This window comes from Syngnathoides biaculeatus, chromosome 15 (genome assembly GCF_019802595.1).
Source record: "Syngnathoides biaculeatus isolate LvHL_M chromosome 15, ASM1980259v1, whole genome shotgun sequence".
NCBI classification, from domain to species: Eukaryota; Metazoa; Chordata; class Actinopteri; order Syngnathiformes; family Syngnathidae; genus Syngnathoides; species Syngnathoides biaculeatus.
Genome location: NC_084654.1, coordinates 12,568,400 through 12,587,041, shown reverse-complemented (window position 1 = coordinate 12,587,041; position 18,642 = coordinate 12,568,400). Strand labels below are relative to the sequence as shown.

At 41.1% G+C, this 18,642-nt stretch overlaps 2 protein-coding genes across 3 annotated transcripts; both read right to left on the bottom strand.

Annotated features, from left to right (window-relative positions):
- Positions 1-103: 103 nt before the first annotated feature.
- Positions 104-18,587, bottom strand: ddx24 (DEAD (Asp-Glu-Ala-Asp) box helicase 24). Its single transcript, XM_061844357.1, has 21 exons — positions 18,448-18,587; positions 17,083-17,247; positions 16,969-17,013; positions 16,799-16,884; positions 16,603-16,669; positions 16,441-16,528; positions 16,237-16,366; positions 15,970-16,133; positions 15,092-15,233; positions 14,485-14,540; positions 8,955-9,584; positions 8,599-8,872; positions 8,349-8,510; positions 6,096-6,928; positions 5,627-6,019; positions 4,144-4,297; positions 3,567-4,073; positions 3,029-3,104; positions 987-1,175; positions 771-900; positions 104-693 (listed from the first exon to the last, which is right to left on the bottom strand). The coding sequence occupies exons 1-21, from the start codon at positions 18,469-18,471 to the stop codon at positions 428-430; spliced, it is 4,581 nt and encodes a 1,526-aa protein (XP_061700341.1). The 5' UTR covers positions 18,472-18,587; the 3' UTR covers positions 104-427.
- serpina10a (serpin peptidase inhibitor, clade A (alpha-1 antiproteinase, antitrypsin), member 10a) lies at positions 7,968-11,057 on the bottom strand. Of its 2 annotated transcripts, none has more exons than XM_061842907.1 (5): positions 9,690-11,057; positions 8,955-9,584; positions 8,599-8,872; positions 8,363-8,510; positions 7,968-8,287 (listed from the first exon to the last, which is right to left on the bottom strand). In XM_061842907.1, the coding sequence occupies exons 1-5, from the start codon at positions 9,706-9,708 to the stop codon at positions 8,096-8,098; spliced, it is 1,263 nt and encodes a 420-aa protein (XP_061698891.1). In that variant the 5' UTR covers positions 9,709-11,057; the 3' UTR covers positions 7,968-8,095. The 2 variants fall into 2 exon arrangements, with proteins under 2 accessions (XP_061698891.1, XP_061698892.1); XM_061842908.1 differs by having other exon boundaries at positions 10,798-11,057.
- Positions 18,588-18,642: the final 55 nt, after the last annotated feature.

The following is an 18,642-nucleotide window of genomic DNA, read 5'->3' as shown; positions in this document are numbered from 1 at the left end:
GGTTAAATTCCGACAGCGCTTTAGGACTTGGTGCATTGTACACAGTCAAATGTTTTCAATAGTGCCGTCAATCAGTGACTTAACTTGATGAAAGGACAACATGTGAGGCTTTGCATTATTATTTTTCACACCCTTAACACTAATCAGGTCTGAAAAATTGGGACATTTTTAGAAAAAGGATCATGAAAAATAAGCAGTGACATACCAGCATTGCCAGAAAATCATGTAGTAACATTAAACTGCCCCATGACCTTGGGGCCACTTTACATAATGCTATGATCTTATGACAAACCCTGATGTTTTACTGGTATAAGTAAAAAAAAAAAAAAAAAAAAGTCTTTCAACTCATGTAATTTAAGAAATAAATACAATGAGTCTTTAAAATTACAGAAAATCTCAGATTTCAAATTTAAATTTCTATAAGAGTTTAGCGGCGGTATTTTTTCTGCTTCCCTTTTTTGTGCTGCGGTGGGCCAGTTTTCTTTTTCTGCCGCTGCTCCGAGACACTCATGAGGGCACTTTGCTTCCCCACGATAGGCAGGTGAGCCAGGCACAGACGTCCCATCTGAGTGGGGTACTTGGTCTTGGTCATACTCTTGTACATGGGCTGGGAGATGAGATACTTCAATTGTTTTTTCATCTCTTTCACCATCTTCTGTTGCCTCTGATCATCCTCCTCGTCCCTCTGGTTGCCTGCAGTCATACACACAATGTTCAACTCTCGGCATCGGATTGGTTCTGATTCTAAATGCAAGTGTTTTGCCGCTAACCTAGCAAGAGGCTTTGGTCTAGCTCGATGTCCATATCCTCTGCAGCTTGCCTCAACCAAGAGTTGTGATGTTTTTGCCTGCTGTTGTAGAACTCAATCTTCTCAATCTTCCTGGCCAAGTTTACACGCTCCTGGATTGATAGTTACATTTTAAAATGACATTAAATGTCCACCCAAAGGACCAATCAAATTAATGTCTTGAGGTGACTGCTCTCACCTTAATTGCCTCCATGTAGTGGCTCTCTACAGGAAATACTGGAAGCTCCTCATTCTTTCCAAGATTCCTGTAAATCTTTTTGAAGTTCAACATGTCGTCGGGGCCGATGAGCAGCAAACTGAGACCCTCTTTTGTAGCTCTCGCTGTCCTGCCGCTACGATGGATGTACGTCTCAGACGTGCGGGGAACCTGAAGGTGGAAAAACATACTTAGAAGAGTCTTCCCCAAAAGTATTGGAATGGCTCTGTCAATACCTTTGCCTTTGTTGTATACCAAACACATTTGTGTTTCTGATCAAAAGATGAATATGAAACGAGTGAATTTCTGCTTGTGGCATTTACATCTAAATATGTCAAAGTGGACAGCACCTTTTGTTTGGAGGCACCCACTTTTCAAGTGAGCAAAAGTATCGGAAAATACATGATTAAATAGACTTAAAGTCCAACTGACACCATAACCGTATTTTTAGCATGTTTTTAATCAAATAAAAAAGCCAGCAGGAATGGACCCATCTGTTTTTTCACAACATGACTTTGACGTATACCGCTTTTTGTCACTCCCGCCATGAAAATCCTCTCAAGGGATTTGTTTTGGATTAGAAGCAGGAAGTGACGTTATTTGCAGGCGGCCACGTGTGTTTATACCACTTTTACCCGCAGGAAGGTAGCTCTTTGTTCCTTCGTGTTAGCCAAAATGCCACCTCGTATTGCTGGATACTGTTTAAACACTCGGGAGGATGGATTTACTCTTCATATGTTTCCTAAAGACCCGGTTTGTCGTGAAAAATGGATTGTACAGGTGCAAAGGACGAGAGCTTCGTGGGTTCCAAATGACAGGTAGATGTGTATAGAGCGTTTAAAAAAAATAATAGTTTGTGGGTGACAACATAATCATTTTTTCAGCAAACGACGACAACGCTCGCGGCGCTGGGTCGTTTTACAGCGTCATCGCTCACGGCTGAGTACACTACATAGTGTCTTACATACTGTTCGGGAGTCTGTTGTTAGTTAGAAGTGATCCGCATTTTGAAAACGCTTCCGTGTCAGAAGGGGCGTCGGAAAAATCCGAAAATCTCTTGTTGTTCGTCTCCCATAGTAGGTAGGACAGTGTCTTCTCAATGGCGACTGTCCCAGTATGACATCTGCAAATGACGTTGCAGAAAATATGGCTACCACTGGGATGTCGAGTAAGACTTCCGTAACATTGCGCATGAATGACACGGTCGCCGCTCATATTTATTTTTTGTATAGACATTGAAGTGGATGATAATATATGTAATTTTCATAAGTATCTATTTTACAATGTATATAGGGATGTCAGTGGGACTTCAAAGTGAATAGTATTTAATATTTGGTGGCATAACCCTTACTTGCAATAACCAAGCCTGCTGCCCACACATTCTCACTCAACCCAATTGTTGTGTTGACTAATCCCAAGAGGTCTGATTTTGACTACTCAGCTTCAAAATAGTTTCCATTTCTCACACATGCAGCTCTTTGAACTTTGTGTTTGCTTAACAGTATATGCGTTTTCACAGGTGAAACACAAAGCCAAAAACAAACACTGATGTTTAAGTACTGAATCTAAAAGGGAACCCCTGAGCAACTGGAAATACGCTTCACGCGTTGCAATACGTTTCTTCACTTGAAAAGTGAGTGGCTTCAAAAAAAGAGTGCTGTGTCTTGAGTTGTTTAACACATCTAGAGATTCAGATAAAACCAGAAGTTTACATACAGTGTGCAAAAACGTTTAATTTTTGTCTCACTGTCTGAAGTCAAATCAAACTAAACCGCTCCTGTTTTAGGTCAGTCAGCATTACCCAAATTATTTTGTTCAATGCCAGAATGAGAATTTCTTGGATATTTTTATACTATTATCTTTGAGGTTTTGAGGAAAAAATCCTCAAGAGAATACACTGCAGTCACAAATAAATGTTGCCAAGAATAACAGCAACTTTGTCACTTCAGTTGCTTTATCTGTTTAAAAATGAACTTCAAAATGTCCTCTCTAAAAAGAGAATATCAAGTAAAGAGAAATTCTACCTGGTAGTGAATGACATGCTGCACATTGGGTATATCCAGCCCTCTTGCTGCCACGTCAGTTGTAAGCAACACACAACTGTGGGAAACACCATAAAAGGCAATGAGATTTATTTTCATGAACTCGAGGCTTTGTTAAAAACAGACGCTGACACACTGTGGGACCACTAAGGTCTGGCAAAGGTTACATAAAACACCTATTAGATGATTAAAAAAAAAAAAAAAAAAAAAGTAATCTGTGATCCGTGAGGGTTTTTTTGGGGGGTAAATAAATTGCATCACTGATTACAACGGAATGATGTGTGTCCCAATCTAGGTGCAACATAAAGTCCAAAGGACTGGAATACATAACTGAACATAAAAGTTATACATGCAAACTTTCAAGGACCTTGCTTTAGTGGACTAGGGCACAGTAATTGTGCAAAGAGAAAGGGGCCTTCTTCAAATTGTGCTGGCTCAGATTTTTATGTGGCAGTTTCACACTTTGTCATTGGCACATCCCAAATAGAGGAAAAAAAAATGCAGCAGTAAGATGACTCACCTCTCCCTCTCAGCAAACCTCTCCAGGTTTTTCAGACGCTGCTTCTGGTGCATGTTGGCGTGCAGCGGGAGCGGCGTGCAGTCCAGGATGACCAGCAGCAAGTTGAGCCGCTTGATGCACTCAATGCTGTTGGCGAACACCATGGTGCGCCCGGGATACTGCAGCAGGAAGTAGTAGAGGAAGAAGTCCTTCTCCTCTTTCTGACAGTGAATCTGCGTCTCGGTCAAGGTCTCCACCGTCGCCTCCTTCCTCGTCAGGTCGATCACTTTGGGCTTGGACTTGATCCCCACTTTCTCCATGAGGAGCGCCACCTTGTCGGTCTGCTGCACCTTCTTCTTTGACACCAAGCGCATGGGTAGGCTATGGGTCATGGTCAGCGTGGCAGAGAAGACTAATTTTTGCCTCTTGGGATTGAACTGAGTGGTGTTCAGCATCTCCAACACAGACTCCAGCTCCGCAAAGTGGCCTCGTTCGACCATGCGGTCAGCTTCGTCGATCACCAGGGTCCTGGAGAACACCATCACAATAACACTTTCAATTTGCCCTTAAGTACAGAAGAAGAAGAGGTGAGGCTCACATGAGCTGTCTGAGGTTGAGAAGATGCGGATGTTTCTCCTTGATCAAGTCCCACAAACGTCCTGGCGTGGCGATGAGGATTTCAGGCTGGCGATTCAATATCCTCCTCTGCTTCTGTTGTGCCATCCCACCCACCACTACGGCTGTTTTGATGTCTGAGCAAGAGCAACCATTTTACTAATGTAGTCAAATTGTTCGTGAATTTGCCACACACTTAGTATATCAATAAAGTATTATTATTTGGTGAAAAAAAAAAAAAAACGCGTAAAATTTGTTACGAGTAGAAAAGCTAGATATTGAAAGACGTCGCTTATTGTGTGTAGTCTTGACATTAATTTAAGTGTTTATTTCATAAACATTAACTAAACAAACCTGCAACCGGTATACACCCGGAAACAGGAAATGCAAGTTAACCGTACTGAGCATGGACGGAATTTAGGCTGAAAGCGCATGTTCAGAGCTGCTTCACGTACTGCGAGCGCATTTACGTCAAAAGTCATCAACATAATGAGACATGTCAAAGGAAGATCAGTTACACCGGGTGCTCATTGCGTCGATCGCGAGGCAGTGTGATGGCGTGCCCCCCCAAAACACATTAGACTATCATCCACCTTGTTGCTTGATTCAGGTGTGGCCAAAACGTCGAGCGCACGCACATACAGGCGCGTTCTAGGAAGCCGGCCTCCTATTTACGGCAGTCCCGCAATCCGTCCCACCAACAACAATACCTCACGATTGCTGACAGAAATGTTGTTACAATGTATCGCTAGCTTATTGCCACTAATGCCAATGATGTTGAACTAAGCTTTCAGCATCTTCATTATATTGTGGGTATAGACCGTTCATGTTTATTCCTTGACTGGCCAGTGCATTTAACTTTTCTTCAGATAAAGTTGGTCAGATCAAGAATTTTTATTGCTGAAAAATATCTCTTTCTACTTCTATCTACTAATGTCAGTTGAAATTGGAAATGATCATTTCTGCGTTTGAAATTTCAGTTTTCTATTTTAGTTATTTATTTTATTTTTAATTTACAGTTGTTATATTAATCCAGTAAGTTATTTTAGCGTCTTGAGATTCCATCCCTAATCACACCCGCAACTTTATCTGCGAGCATGACTGACCACACACGTACATTTTTCAAATGTGAGTGACTGCATCAATTATTGCCTTTTGAATTCACTCGACAAACTGCACAGATGTCAAACTTAAAGCGGGGCACAGACTCATTTTGACCCGTTTTGCATAAAAACTTGGAACTTTTTTTTTGATGGAAGGGGATCTTCATAAAACATTACAAAATTGTAGATTTTTTTGTAAGGCTTTTGACATTTTCAACCAGTTCAATGGAGAAAGATGATTAGAGACACGATTGTTGACAAAGAACAAATTAAACTCTCAAGCCCCCATTGTATCAGGTATATAAAACTTTGTCCAGCTGGCACAGCAACTGGTGTGAGCATGTGAGTGCATTTAGGACTCACCAGTGAACTTGGCTACAGCATCAATGTGGTGTTTAACCTGGACTGCCAACTCCCTGGTCGGCGTGAGGACCAGTCCAAGCAGAGGGCGAGCCCGATCGATAGCACCTTTCAAATCTCCTGCAGTGATGTCGGCATCATCGATGACCTCCACGCACCCAAGCCTCCCATCTTGATCTAGATGTTCAGTGTCGTGGTCATCCTCATCCCCAGATTCATCTCCGTCAGCCATACTTCCTTCTTCCTCGTCCTGCTCCTCAGAACTGCCCATATCAGCTTCAGGGGGCTCTGTCAAGCTTCCATGCGATGTGTTTGGATCAGTGTTGTCAGCAGTTTCCTTCCACTGCAGGATGTTATGGATCATGGGAATCCCAAAAGCTAATGTCTTCCCACTTCCTGAAACAAGAGCATATTAACCACAGTGTATAATGTGACGTGTGCGGTGTAAATATTGTTTTTAAAAGATTCTTACCCGTCTCAGCCGCCCCTAGTATATCCATGCGATCTCGGATGGCAGGAGGCAGCACCAGGGCCTGAATTGGTGTCGGTGATGTGAAGCCAAGGCTGCTGAGGGCCTTCATCACTACTGGTGGGACAAACAGGTCTTTCCATGCACCCATGTCTGCATTTTTTACTTTAGAACCAGAAAGGGTAGAATTAGTCCAGTTTTTTTGTACTTTTTTGGGCCTTGTCACGTTATCTTGACTTGCATTGTGTTGTTCCTCTTTGCACTTTTCTTTTTGCAGCTTCTTTTTCTTTTTAGTCTTCTTAATTTTTGGTTGATCTAAGCTGGCAGTGGACAGTGCACCTTTGGACCTGTCCTCTTGATCGGTTTCCATTTCCTCATCATGTTCTTTCTGCATCACCTCCACAGTCTCATGTTGGGGCGGTTTATTATCTGATATGTCTTTTTTTTTCTTTTTCTTGGCAGGTTTGGCAATCTTTTCTGACTGCTTGCTATCGACGTCTCCCTTTTCGACCACCTCATCTTCGCTGGACTTCCTTTTCTTTCCTTTTTTCTTTCTTCCCTTAAGGTCGTTCTCTGCATTGGTTGCAAGCTTGTTGGAGTCTACTAGGCAGTAATTCGTCAGTTTTTCAAAACAAACGAGACCCTCCTCGGAGAAGAGTTCGGGATCCAAGTCGACCGCCTTCCATTGGCCCTTTTCTTGAATGGTCAATTTCTTCCGTTTGCCAGGCGCGAAGAACTTTCCCTTCTTTTTTGTCTTCGATGTGTTCATTTTCTCAAAATGCTCGGCACCAGACACAAGACAAAAAGGCTCAAAATCAAGCGATGTAGCAAACAACCTGTCAACTCACACAGAAAGGGCTAAGTCTTTTTCGTATAGCATGGAAGATAAAAGCGCCACGATCCACAACTGTAGCCTCCCCACTGCTTTGGATTTCTTTTGTTGTATTTCTCGGGATAAGCGGCTCAGAAGATGGATGGCTATTATGCTATCGCGTTTGACGACAACAGCACATGTTACGAAGGAGCAACCATTGCTGGCCGTCACGCGGTGTGCAAAACTTTATTTGAAGAACAACTTTTTCATTGCGATTATAATGGCGGATGGTAAATAAGGTTCAAGTACATTACTGCCATCTACTGGGATGGAGTATAGGTCAAGTATGTGTTTGAGCCCATTTAAAAATACCAAAATAAAAATGTTAGCATATCTCAATTATCGAATCTGTTACATCTAAAAAGCTATATGAAATTTGAAAGCTTTGAATTTTGCAGTGCAGTTTTTTTTCTCAAAAGATTAATCTGATATTACAGTTTTGATTGTTCTCCAGCATCACCCCCCATGCCTTCTTATTTATACTCAGTGTCTCAGACATCGACCTAAAATAGAAAATCAATCCAATAGCACCTTGACTACCTACCTAAAAGTTGCCTTAGCCCACCCTATGAATTTGAATTAATTTCCTCAAATTAAATGGAAAAAAAAATCTTTTATTTTTGTTTGTGCACTTCAACCTCTGAAAACATCAGAAGAATCACACCAATATTTTGAATTTTATGGACGTTGAAATTTTTATTATTGTCATTATAGAGGATTGTCTTGGGGTCCGTCCTCTGGTGGCTGAGCGCAGTTGTCACCACTGAAATTTGGGGAGATGTTGGCCAGTTGAGGATTCTTTCCTTTTGCTGTCAAACTCTCAAACGGCCGGCAGTCGAGATTTGCACACGCTTATGCTCATGAGGATGAATCAATTTAACTTTGCACTTTGACATTTTAAACATTGATTCAGTCCAAATTTGCATCTGCTAGCAGAGATGCTATTGGTAAAATACATAAATACAACAACAATTTTTGTGTAGCATTTTATTACAGATCACAGGTTGGGTAGTCTTTCCCATAATAGACCCTCAGAAGAATTTCAAAGTAAGTCTGAGGTTTAAAGAAGCTAAGCCTGAATAAACTAATGCCAACACATGTCAAGACAAATCCCAGCGAGTTACAGCTGCTAGTTTTTGGTGGGGTCAATCACTCTGCCCATAAACAACAGGGATTTTGTCTCCTCATGGTAAATAAAGAAGAAAAACGGGCGGTTGACAATGAAGGTCCGCGGTAAGGAGTAGGGAACAATGCCAATCGTTGTGGCAGCCGCTGCGGTCGTCCCCACTTCATCCACATCAATGACAGCTTTGTGTAGCACCTGCAATTCAAACTCCATTGAAGACACTTAAAATAGGCAACCTGGCAGCTGTAGCACGTACGTGTCAAGACTGACCTCTGAAACTTTAAGGCCTTTGTCTTTGCTAAGCCTCGTCAGATTGGCTGACCCGCTGAAGAGACTGGTGAAACCCAACTCTGGGAGAATGTCGTGCAAAGAGTATGACTTCTCCATCTTGAATTTGGGGATGGTGATCTCCAGTTTACTTTAAAAAAAAAAAAAAAAAAAAAGATGTGTTAAGCAGGTTGATGATTTGACATATGATGTTGCAAAAAAAAAAAAAAAAAACTTACGTCTTCTGCAGTTTTTTGATCCAACCATGCATCCTCTTTGCATTGATCTCATCATCGATAGTATTGTAGTCCACTCCTTTGTTGGGCAGCAAGATGAGCATGGACACACCCTCCAGGTAGGGCAGTTTCAGCACACGGGCCCCAAGACGGGTGTCTTCCATCGTTTCAAACTTGTCCTCTTTAAACATCATTGGTACTTGCCGGATATTGTAGTTGTCAACGTAGAAGGGTGCGTTGTAGGTGTAGTTGCGGTTGAAAGGCATCTTCCACCCACCTGTGGAAGCCAAAAGTACATCGCAGTACAGCTTGTGAGGTTTATCTCCAAATAAAGCTGCCAATGTTCAATTTAAATTTACCTTGGAAATAGAAAGTGTTGATCATCATGAGCTCGGTCGTTGGGTCAAGGCCGGAGAGCATTTTTTCCACTTTTCCCCTTGTCTTGTCTTTTATGTACTGATTAATGAGACTGATGCTTGCATTTGTGTCTTCAAAGTTTACACTGTTGATGTCTGCATAAAAATAGGACTTCATCTGTTCCTCAAATGTCTTCTCAATGCTAAAGTGCTGGCGAACAAAGAGGGACATGGCTTGGTCCAGTTTAGTGGCTCCATTATGCGAGATGTTCCCATGGAGCATCTGGAACAAGTTTGGAATAAGATCCGGCTGGTCGGCTTGCTCCAAAGTCTCCAGGTTGAGTCCTTTCATTATCTCCTTGTACGTGGCACCGTCAGAGGCCATAGAAAGGGCGGCAAAACTGGTGGAAATGCTTAGAGGCGAGAAAATGATGTTCTCGTCATGGTAAGTGGATATTTTGCGGTAAAGGTCCATAGCAAACTCTACATTTTTGAACGACAGATTCAAAACGCTGGTGTAGGGAAGCGGCGATTGCTGCACCGGAGCGATGAGGCACATGAGCAAGAAAACAAAGCCCATCTTCAGCTTGTATGCGACCGATATTTGGGTCTGGGAATGGTGGGGTACAAAACCTGAATCAGAAACAAACATGTTATTTATGGCACAGTGACACAATTATAATAGATGATATCACTTCATTCACATAAAGACTATCTCCAGATCACGCATGTACATACCATCCATCTTCAGTAACATTAAGTCTAAATTTTCTTATTTGGGGAACCAAAGTGCAAGTGTGCTTTGAGTGTTACACATTAACCAAGGCTCATAGCCTGTTTGCCGTTGCCTGCCGCCCCTCTCCAAACATGTCCATGCATTCAATTTGTGTGTCTGTGTACATGCGAGTGAAAATAACATAAATGCTTTTTATCAGGTAAGGGAAGGGGGCCCCGACACTTGAAGGGCAAGAATCAGGGCAACTCATCTGCTTAATATAAGCATTGTAAAGACAATATACTTTCTTTTTATTGGCACAGACGGTCAGTGGCGTATTAATTTAACAATAGCGATATCATGATAGGATGGTTCTGAAATTCGCTTTGAAATATTTTCAGAAAACAGAAAAAGAAAGTTCAAAAAAACAAGATGAGAGATGAACTTAAAAAAAACATTTCTACCAAGCATATTGGCATTTTTGAATTGATAACGTGACTGTAAATTTAAAACCACGGGGGTAATTATGCTATTGAGTTAAAGACGGGGTTATTTTTGTGATTGTAGTATAAAAACCTCCAATTTTCTGCTGACCACATTTAGCAACAAGAGGAACAACATTTTCGAAAGACTTCAATTGCAAAATTTCAAAATAAAAAACTGAGTTGTAGAAATTGTCATAATTTTAATTTGGAACGAGTATCTTAGACTAGTGATTCTCAATAAGTGTGCTGTGGCACACTCGTGTTCTGTGAGAGCATCAGGTGTTCATCCATTTTTCTCTGCTTGTCCAAGGTCCAGTTGTAGCAGGAGCATCTGAAGATTTACCTTTCCCCCAGCCACCTCGTCCAGCTATCCTGTGGGGGATCCCGGACATTCCCAGCCCAGCCTGGAGATAAACAGACTAACGCATTGCCGACAACCTATAAAAATCCACTTGCAGAAGTCTTTCAAAATTTGTGAATTTCTGTAGTTTCATAATATTGTCAAGAGCATTAAAGTGGGGCAGGCAGAATTGTAATCATTAATAACTTATTTTAACTTCTGTCATTTCAATGTTTTTATTACAACAACCTTGTATGCAATTTCAGCCTGATAGTGGGATGAGAGTATATGAGCACAATGGAGCACCTGGTTAGAGCGTTGGCTTCATAATTCTGGGGACGAGGATTCAAATCCCAGCCCCATCTGTGTGGAGTTTGTATGTTGCCCCCGACCCTGCGGGGGTTTTCTCCAGGCATTCTGGGTTCCGCCCACATCCTAAAAACATGGAATATTATTTTGACACTCTAAATTGCCCCTAGGTGTGATGGTGAGTGCGACTGTTGTCTGTCTCTATGTGCCCTGGGATTGGTTGGCAACCAGTTCAGGGTGTATCCACACCCATTGCTCTCGTGAGGCTATGGATCTCAGAGAATACGGAGATGGATCGCATTTCTTGTATGTCTTCTCTTGCAAACCATTTATAACACATATTTAACTTTATCCACAATTGCTGCTGAATCAATTCAAACTTCCCAATTGTGGGACGATTAAACGTTATCTTATATGACAAATATCAAGTAATACCAATACACTTTTAACCTGCCCACTTTCTGAAATGACATCTGCAGTGATGTCCATCCATCCATCCATCCATTTTCTCATCCCGGTTAATGTACATGGCGATGGAGCCTATCCCATCTGACTTCAGGCGAAAAGTGGACTACACCCTGAACTGATCGTTAGTCAATTGCAGGTGCACAGTGAGATACTAATTAATTTGTATGTCAGACACGGTGTCCTATGTAGACGTCCATTATTTTATACCTGGAAACACATATTCATTTGTCTGTTATTTTCAGCCAAAACGCAGGTCCAGGAAAAACTACAATAAGTGACAAGTGTATTGTATCACCAGCATAGCATAGCTTTAATATCGTCTTTGCCTATCCACTCCTCATTCTCCCTTTGTAATGTTCGATGCTGTTCTTTCTTTCGGCTTGTCCCGTTAGGGGTTGGCACACTCAGTGGTTTGAGCATTGGTTTGGTAAACCAGGGGTCGTGAGTTTGTTTCTCACTGGAGCCTCCACTCCCCAAAAGGGGTTGAGTCAGGAAGGGCATCCGCCATAAAAACTGTGCCAAACAAATATGAGCGTTCGTAATTTTTTTTTTTTTTTTTTTACCATTATGGTGAAGAATCACTTTAAGAGGTGTAATGAGCCAATGTTCAGTGAGTTCCGTAACAAAATACGGACGTTCCGTTACATTTGACAAGTCTGCTGACTGCTGAGCTAAACTCTCATGCCCTAATAATTCCTAATTTATTTTGTTGTTTTCAAGGGAAGTAATGCAGTGATGACCAAGAGTGACAGGATGCCACCTGAGCGCCCTTTACTGATCAGCCACCACTGGTTCCCTCAATTGACGTCCAAAATGTCTACAAATCACATGTAGTACCGCATACTTGTTGAGCGAACGTGTTGTACATGTCACAAGTCAAGGTGAACCACGTCCCATCCCCACTACGCAGTTCTGATGGTGCATCGAATCCTCTTCTCTGAGAACATTCTTATTCATCCAGGTCATTTCACTGCAGTGCTCTCTTTTTTTTTTGTATTCCAAAAGAATCTTTCAATAAGTGTTGTGGGGCATGCCTCCAACTTGGAGAACAAGTAGTTAAATTTTCCACATAAGCACTGTGTAGTACGTCCTAATTCGGCCTGGTTGAATGAACCGATGAACCCTGAAAGAAACCTTCCTCTTCCTCACTGAACTCCTCCCATGCCTTTTTTTTTGCCTGAACGACCACCGAAATTGCATTCTTTATGGCCTCCCATTACTAATCATCTGCATTCAGGCCTGAAAAGCCTGATAAGACTCCTTCAGGTTGATGACATTCTTCTCCATCCGTGTCCACCAACAGGCACCAACAACCTTACGACCACAGCTTTTTTATGTTGCCTCAACAACGAGGACTCAGTATCCCGCATTTACTACAGAACATGGTCAAACCTCTTCTGGAGATGGGAGTTGAAACTCCTTCTAACGGGATTCGGTCAAATGTTCCACACAGAACTTCACAATGTTTGCCATGTCAGACGGCCACCACCATGTTCAAATCAGCACCAGGTGGCGGACAGTTGACAGTTCTGCCTCTCTCGTCACTTGAGTGTCCAAGACAGTTTGATTACACAACCACAAAGTCGATCGTTGAACTGCGGGTGAGGGTGTCCTGGTGTCCAGAGAACGTATAGACAGCCTTGTGTCAGAACATGTTCACTACGCACAATCCGTGACCCTTAAGTCAAGTAAGTAAGTCAAGTACAAACTATCAAAAATGACCAACACATTTTGCTTTAATCCTGGAACAACACCAGTATATATTTTAAGAATGTGAAGATTATAGCATAAAAAAAGATGAGTTAGTGCTTAACGTGAGGAGAAAGTGAAAGCCAAACTCATTCTAAAACCAAATATTTGCATCCTTACATATACATTTCAAATGAAGCAAAACATGACAGGCGCAAAGGCTGGAAAATGATACAGCAATCAATCAACCATACGATCTCCCCTGAGGTCAAACCGCACATGAATTCAAATTTCATATGAAATTCCACCTAAGCATAGCTGGAAATGTGAACATACTGGTCCTGTAATACAATGACGGTTAATGCTGAAATTTGTCTTATGGTTATGGATTTTTAACTATACCAACAGCTCCTTTTACAAAACTTTACTATTTGGAATGAATTTGAAAGTCAGTGGCAGAGACACAACTTATTACAAACCAATTCAATTCCACTGCAAAACCTTTTGGAAGGGGAATTGTCATAAGTCATTAATTTACCGTGATAAATAATGAAGAGGAGAGAATGTAACAAGTCCTGCTGGAATCATGGATTCATTGATTTATCACATATGGATTGCAAATCTTGTTCCCTATTAATGTATTGCATACATAGTAAGTGAATAACTGGAAAATATTGATCATCATTCAAAAAGTCACTCAAAAGTTCCGCCAAGTTCAATCCAAAATCAATTCACTATAAAAAGGTATAATGAGTTACTATGACTACTAATAAACATAGTAATCAAGGCAAAACAACAGAAGTACGGAGTTGCTCAATAATGTTACTAGCTGAAAAAGTGATGTATAATTTTATAATATTGAATGAGAAGAAATTTTAAGAGCTGGACTGAAAGTGTTTTGTTGTCTTTGACCCACAACGAATAACGTAAACAATACACTTGTGGTACAATGAACGGGTGTGACCAAAGATGCAGTCACAGTTTTCCAACAGTGGAAAAGCGCTATGTATTCACCTCCCACTATAAACGCCATTTTGTATACAACAGTTACTTTATCCATCCCCTGCTAAAACAAAATTGGGACATAAAGCAATATACAGTAGAAATAGAAGGCGCCATGGTTTGGAAAAAAAAAAGGCAAACTTGTTTTACTGCATCATGAATGATTTCAGCTTCTTTGCGGCCTCAGTGATTGCACCATCAGGCTGCCTGCTGCCTTTTTCTTTCGTCGTTCTCCAATGCTCATCAGCAAACCAACTGAGGAAAACGATTCTGTCTGCCGAATGTCCACGTGTTCGCAAAAGATGCAAAAAGGTACACTAGAGGAAGGGGCAAAGCTATCCCTGAATAGGGAGGGTTACAAGCCCAGGCAGGTTTCTGACAAAAGCAGACATTTTCCACATTCACAGGCTGGGCTTTTGTTGTTGGTCCATTTCAGTGCAACTGTTCTCTGGAAAAAGGCCAGCAAAGAAAATGTATGAATTTTCATCTATTACTGTAATCAGGAATGATCTGCGTCATGCTTACCTATTGATGTTGTGTTGGCTTGTTGAGGAATGTTCGACTGGACAGGGTGCTGCTGCCTAAACAATCAAAAGAGTGAGTTTAAAAAGCAAGACTTCATACACCTTTCTTTTGTGAAATTACAGCACTTTAACTACTTTTAAGCTTTTCCATCCACATTCAATTAGAAATTGTTTATTTATTCATTTATTCAATAACTGCTGTCAGTACCAGACATTTACAGTATTTGAAAGATGCTTCTATTTGAGCAGTAGCACCATTTTTGAGTGATTCTGAATCAGACCGCTGCGGGATTTTAATGTGACGTGAACGTTCATCAGGGGTGCTGTGGTAAACTATCCAAATTCACTTCATTTGACCAAAAGTTACTATTTAATAATAACAAATGTTCAATTATCTATGCTAGTAACATATAATGATAGGCAGAACAACTACACTAAATGCTCTTCCATTTGATGGTAGAAGGCACAATAAATCTGTGCATCCCCCTGTTGCAGTTCATATAACAGAATAAGTTACGGAAACTCATTTGCCAGGGGTGTTGGACAATCTCATATTATTAAGTGGAAATTGGAAGTTTGAACATATCGACACTCAGCGCTGTACCCACCGGTCAAAGTAGGCCTGCCTCCTCTTCCTTAGTTCGTCTGCTGTGAGTGTCTCATTGTGGGCTCGGAGTTCCCCTCCAGGCTTGCTGTCCACTCGCACATGTGCACTACCAGAATCTGAAGAAGTGTTTGTCAACACGGCTCCTATAATTTTGATAGAACAAAAGACATCAATCAGACGCTTCAAAAGAGACTTCTGTACTAAAACTATAACCAGGCAATATTGCCTTAAAACACAGTTGTCAAACTCAAGACCCGGGGCCAGATCTGGCCCGCCACATGATTTTTATGTGGCCCGCGAAGGCAAATCTAGAGTGTCAATTTCCATGATTCTTGTAAAAATCTGTACCAAAATTTCAAATTGTCATGTCATACATGATCAAGTTAAGATATTACAAGCATTTTTGTGTTACCAAATGTGAATACTTGGAAAAACACATTACCCTTTATTTCTGATTCCAAAACTAGTTCATAAATTGATGATGTAAATATGATGAGATGACTAAATATTTTTGTTTCACAGTCATAAAGGCCCTCTGAGGGAAACCGGAACAACAATGTGGCCCGCGAGAAAAATGAGGTTGACACCCCTCCCTTAAAATAAAGTCTCAGATAATTTCCCCCCCACAAAAATGTGATTTCCAATATAAATGATGATCTATTTTTCCCCTTTGCTTACAAAAAAAAGCAAATGTGTTCTCAGCCATAATATTAGTGCAAGCGGTGCACATACTGTAAGCGAGGGTACGCTTTGAACAATGGAAGCTGCAAAAAAATACAATCGGAATTTTCCCTCTGAAAAAAAAAATATTCCTTAGAAATAAGCTGAATCGATGACATAAATGAATTGCCCGACCCTACAACAAAGCTGTTGTCTTACCTTGCATGCTAAGCTGAATGGCCCTCCGGAGATCGGCTTCCTCATCTTCTACATCAATGTCCTGTTTGCTGAGCGCCAGAGCTCTCTTCAGCTCTTCATCTTCATCTATGACGTCACTCTCCACATTGAAGCTCATCTCTGTCTGGCCCAATGTTGCCAATCTGCTGCAGGTCCCACACAGATCAATAAAACAGGGTTTACTTCAAACATTAAAGTGATTTATTTGAAGTGAAAAAATTCTAAATTCTCCATCCGGGATGTTGGTACCCTGCGCTCATCTGAGCTTGGTCCTCGCCAATAAGTTTAGGCCTCTGTTGCTGTTGGACTCTCATGATCCCAAGAATCTGCTCTGCTTCACAGTCTGGGAGATTTCCTCGGACCACAAATATGGAATAACCTGCACATGTTAACTTTTATTGGTGCTCTGCAGTGCGTTTCATTTCATTAATCAATAAGGCACAATTAGATTACCCTCTTGCTGTAGCTGTGCAAGGAAAAGGGCTAAATACGTGTCCGAGATCAACTCTGGTCCAGTCAAAAGTGAATTCAAGTTAAACCACTGAAATGTAAAAACCAAGATTATATTTATAAATCAAGCTACATGACAGTAATGTTGGAAGATGTTATTTGTACCTGTTGTCCAAGTTTGCGAATCGTAAACCAGTGCTCCTTGTAATTGCATATGAAGGCTTTTTCATTTCTGTAAAAAACATAGAGAAGCCATGCTAAATGTCTCAATACATTTACTAAGGATAAGCGGTACGGAATACGAATTAAAAAATTAATTTAGTAGCACAGATTATGACACGAAACTATTGAGAAAACACACATTGGATTTATCATCAGGCTCTGGTACTCCCGGCTGTTGAAGAGTATAAGCTCCAGTCCCCAAACTCTCAGAGCATTGCTAATAACCTAAGATGATATCACACAAAAAATGTTATTATTTTACAACAATGTTTAACCTACAAAACCAGAAACTTCAATTTTGGAGCTCACTTGTATTGAAAAGAACCCACTGTCATCCATGTTTCCAGATGGTTGCTATAAACACAGATTGCAGGTTTATTTTAGAATCTAGATGAATGCATCACCATTACGACTTTACTTCACCTGTAAAAAGGTCCTGTACTCGTCACTACCCATTCCTCCCTCTGCCATTCTCATCCTCTCCTCCTCGTCCAACTGATGTGCAATAGAGGAGAGATCCACCGGGGTGAAGTACTCACCCTGCAGCAGGTTGTTGAGGCAGTGCTGGGCGCAGAGAGAGCCCTCTTGCTGTACGTCAAACACCAGTTACATCAATGATAGCACAGCAATCTTCTTTGTCTTAACATTCATACTTTAAGATGCACACTTGTGTCGCTTTCCTTTCAAATAGCTAGAAGCAGCTACACAAGGCTATACAAACAAACCCTGATATATTCCAAAGATCGCTAAACTCAAGTACAAACATGGAAACATTGTTTTGGTACTGTTTTAATGCAAAGGGTACAGGGCAAGTTTAAGTCCATTCAGGGACCAATCAACAGTGTACAGTAAAATCTTGGATGAAAACCATCTTTCCTTAGCAAGAATCCTGAGTGTGATTTGTAGATGAGTCTTATAGTCTGATGACCCAAAACAATCAAGAGTTTCAGGGCAACAGCCAAGCAATACGGTAAATGTCTCATCACGCGGGGCTTCCCAACAAGGACTACTTGTTTTTTATAACATTATTCCACTATGCCCTACGGTTGTTTATTCGCAGCATTTTAGTCATGCATAGTGTGTTATAGGGTGTTTTTTCGTTTATAGTTATTTGCATACACACACACACACACACACACACCACACACACACACACACACACACACACGTTGAAACCAGTATGTGCACCATACAATGACAATAAAGGGGTTCCAATCTAGTGTAAGTGATAACTTCATGTTTTGCATCCGGATCAAATACTTATCTCATTTTCACTAATTCAACTTTTAAATGATGTGTTTGTACCAATGGTTTACACGTGTTTTTGTTTTTTAGCTGATATCCTGCCTATCACCACAAACGTGAAGAAAACCATAAAAAAATCGAGGCGAATAATTGCTTTGTAAGTAAGCAAACTCAGCAGGGGATCAAAAAAAATGAATCAACTCAAATAATTTCGTCACTGTTGTTCTTAGTGTTACTAGTTTTTCATTCCAGGAGGCTACTGTGATTCACTTCACTCACCAAGTAACTGTTGTACAAAACCACGTCTTTTAGCAAATGTAGCCCCTTAACTATACTTCCTGAGTCCTTACTGAAGTTTTCATGATGACTAATTAGCAATTTTAGCAGCCTAGCTAATAGGGAAAGAAAATTGCCAAGCACAAACCGCTAAAGCACCGACCATACAGCGTAGTTTACATAACATTGACAGGAGGCTCGAGCTTTAGTGGACACATTCAGGGAATGAAGTGGCGTTGAAAGGCGTAAAGTGCACGATTAACTTACTTTCTCGTGGAAAATGACATCCATATTGGGCTCCCTCTGTCAAACATTCAACTTTGACCTCGCTCGTCACAACACAAACAAAAGGAGCAGCGCCTCCTAACGGACGACCTCAACACACACGTCTCCGTGTTAAAAACTTCATTTCCATTTCCCCCAAAAAGTTCATTTTTTCAACGGTATAGGTACCAGTAAACC

Bases quoted from the DNA above. Each gene is read 5' to 3' on its own strand.
- ddx24 (XM_061844357.1), bottom strand. From the start codon at position 18,471: ATGGATGTCATTTTCCACGAGAAA. The intron at 16,367-16,440 runs GTAATCTAATTG...TAACATGTGCAG, and splicing joins TGCACAGCTACAGCAAGAGG to GTTATTCCATATTTGTGGTC. The intron at 4,298-5,626 runs GTGAGTCCTAAA...GCTCTTGCTCAG, and splicing joins TGCTGTAGCCAAGTTCACTG to ACATCAAAACAGCCGTAGTG.
- serpina10a (XM_061842907.1), bottom strand. The intron at 8,873-8,954 runs GTAAATTTAAAT...TGGCTTCCACAG, and splicing joins CAACACTTTCTATTTCCAAG to GTGGGTGGAAGATGCCTTTC. The intron at 8,288-8,362 runs GTCAGTCTTGAC...TTTGAATTGCAG, and splicing joins AAGGCCTTAAAGTTTCAGAG to GTGCTACACAAAGCTGTCAT.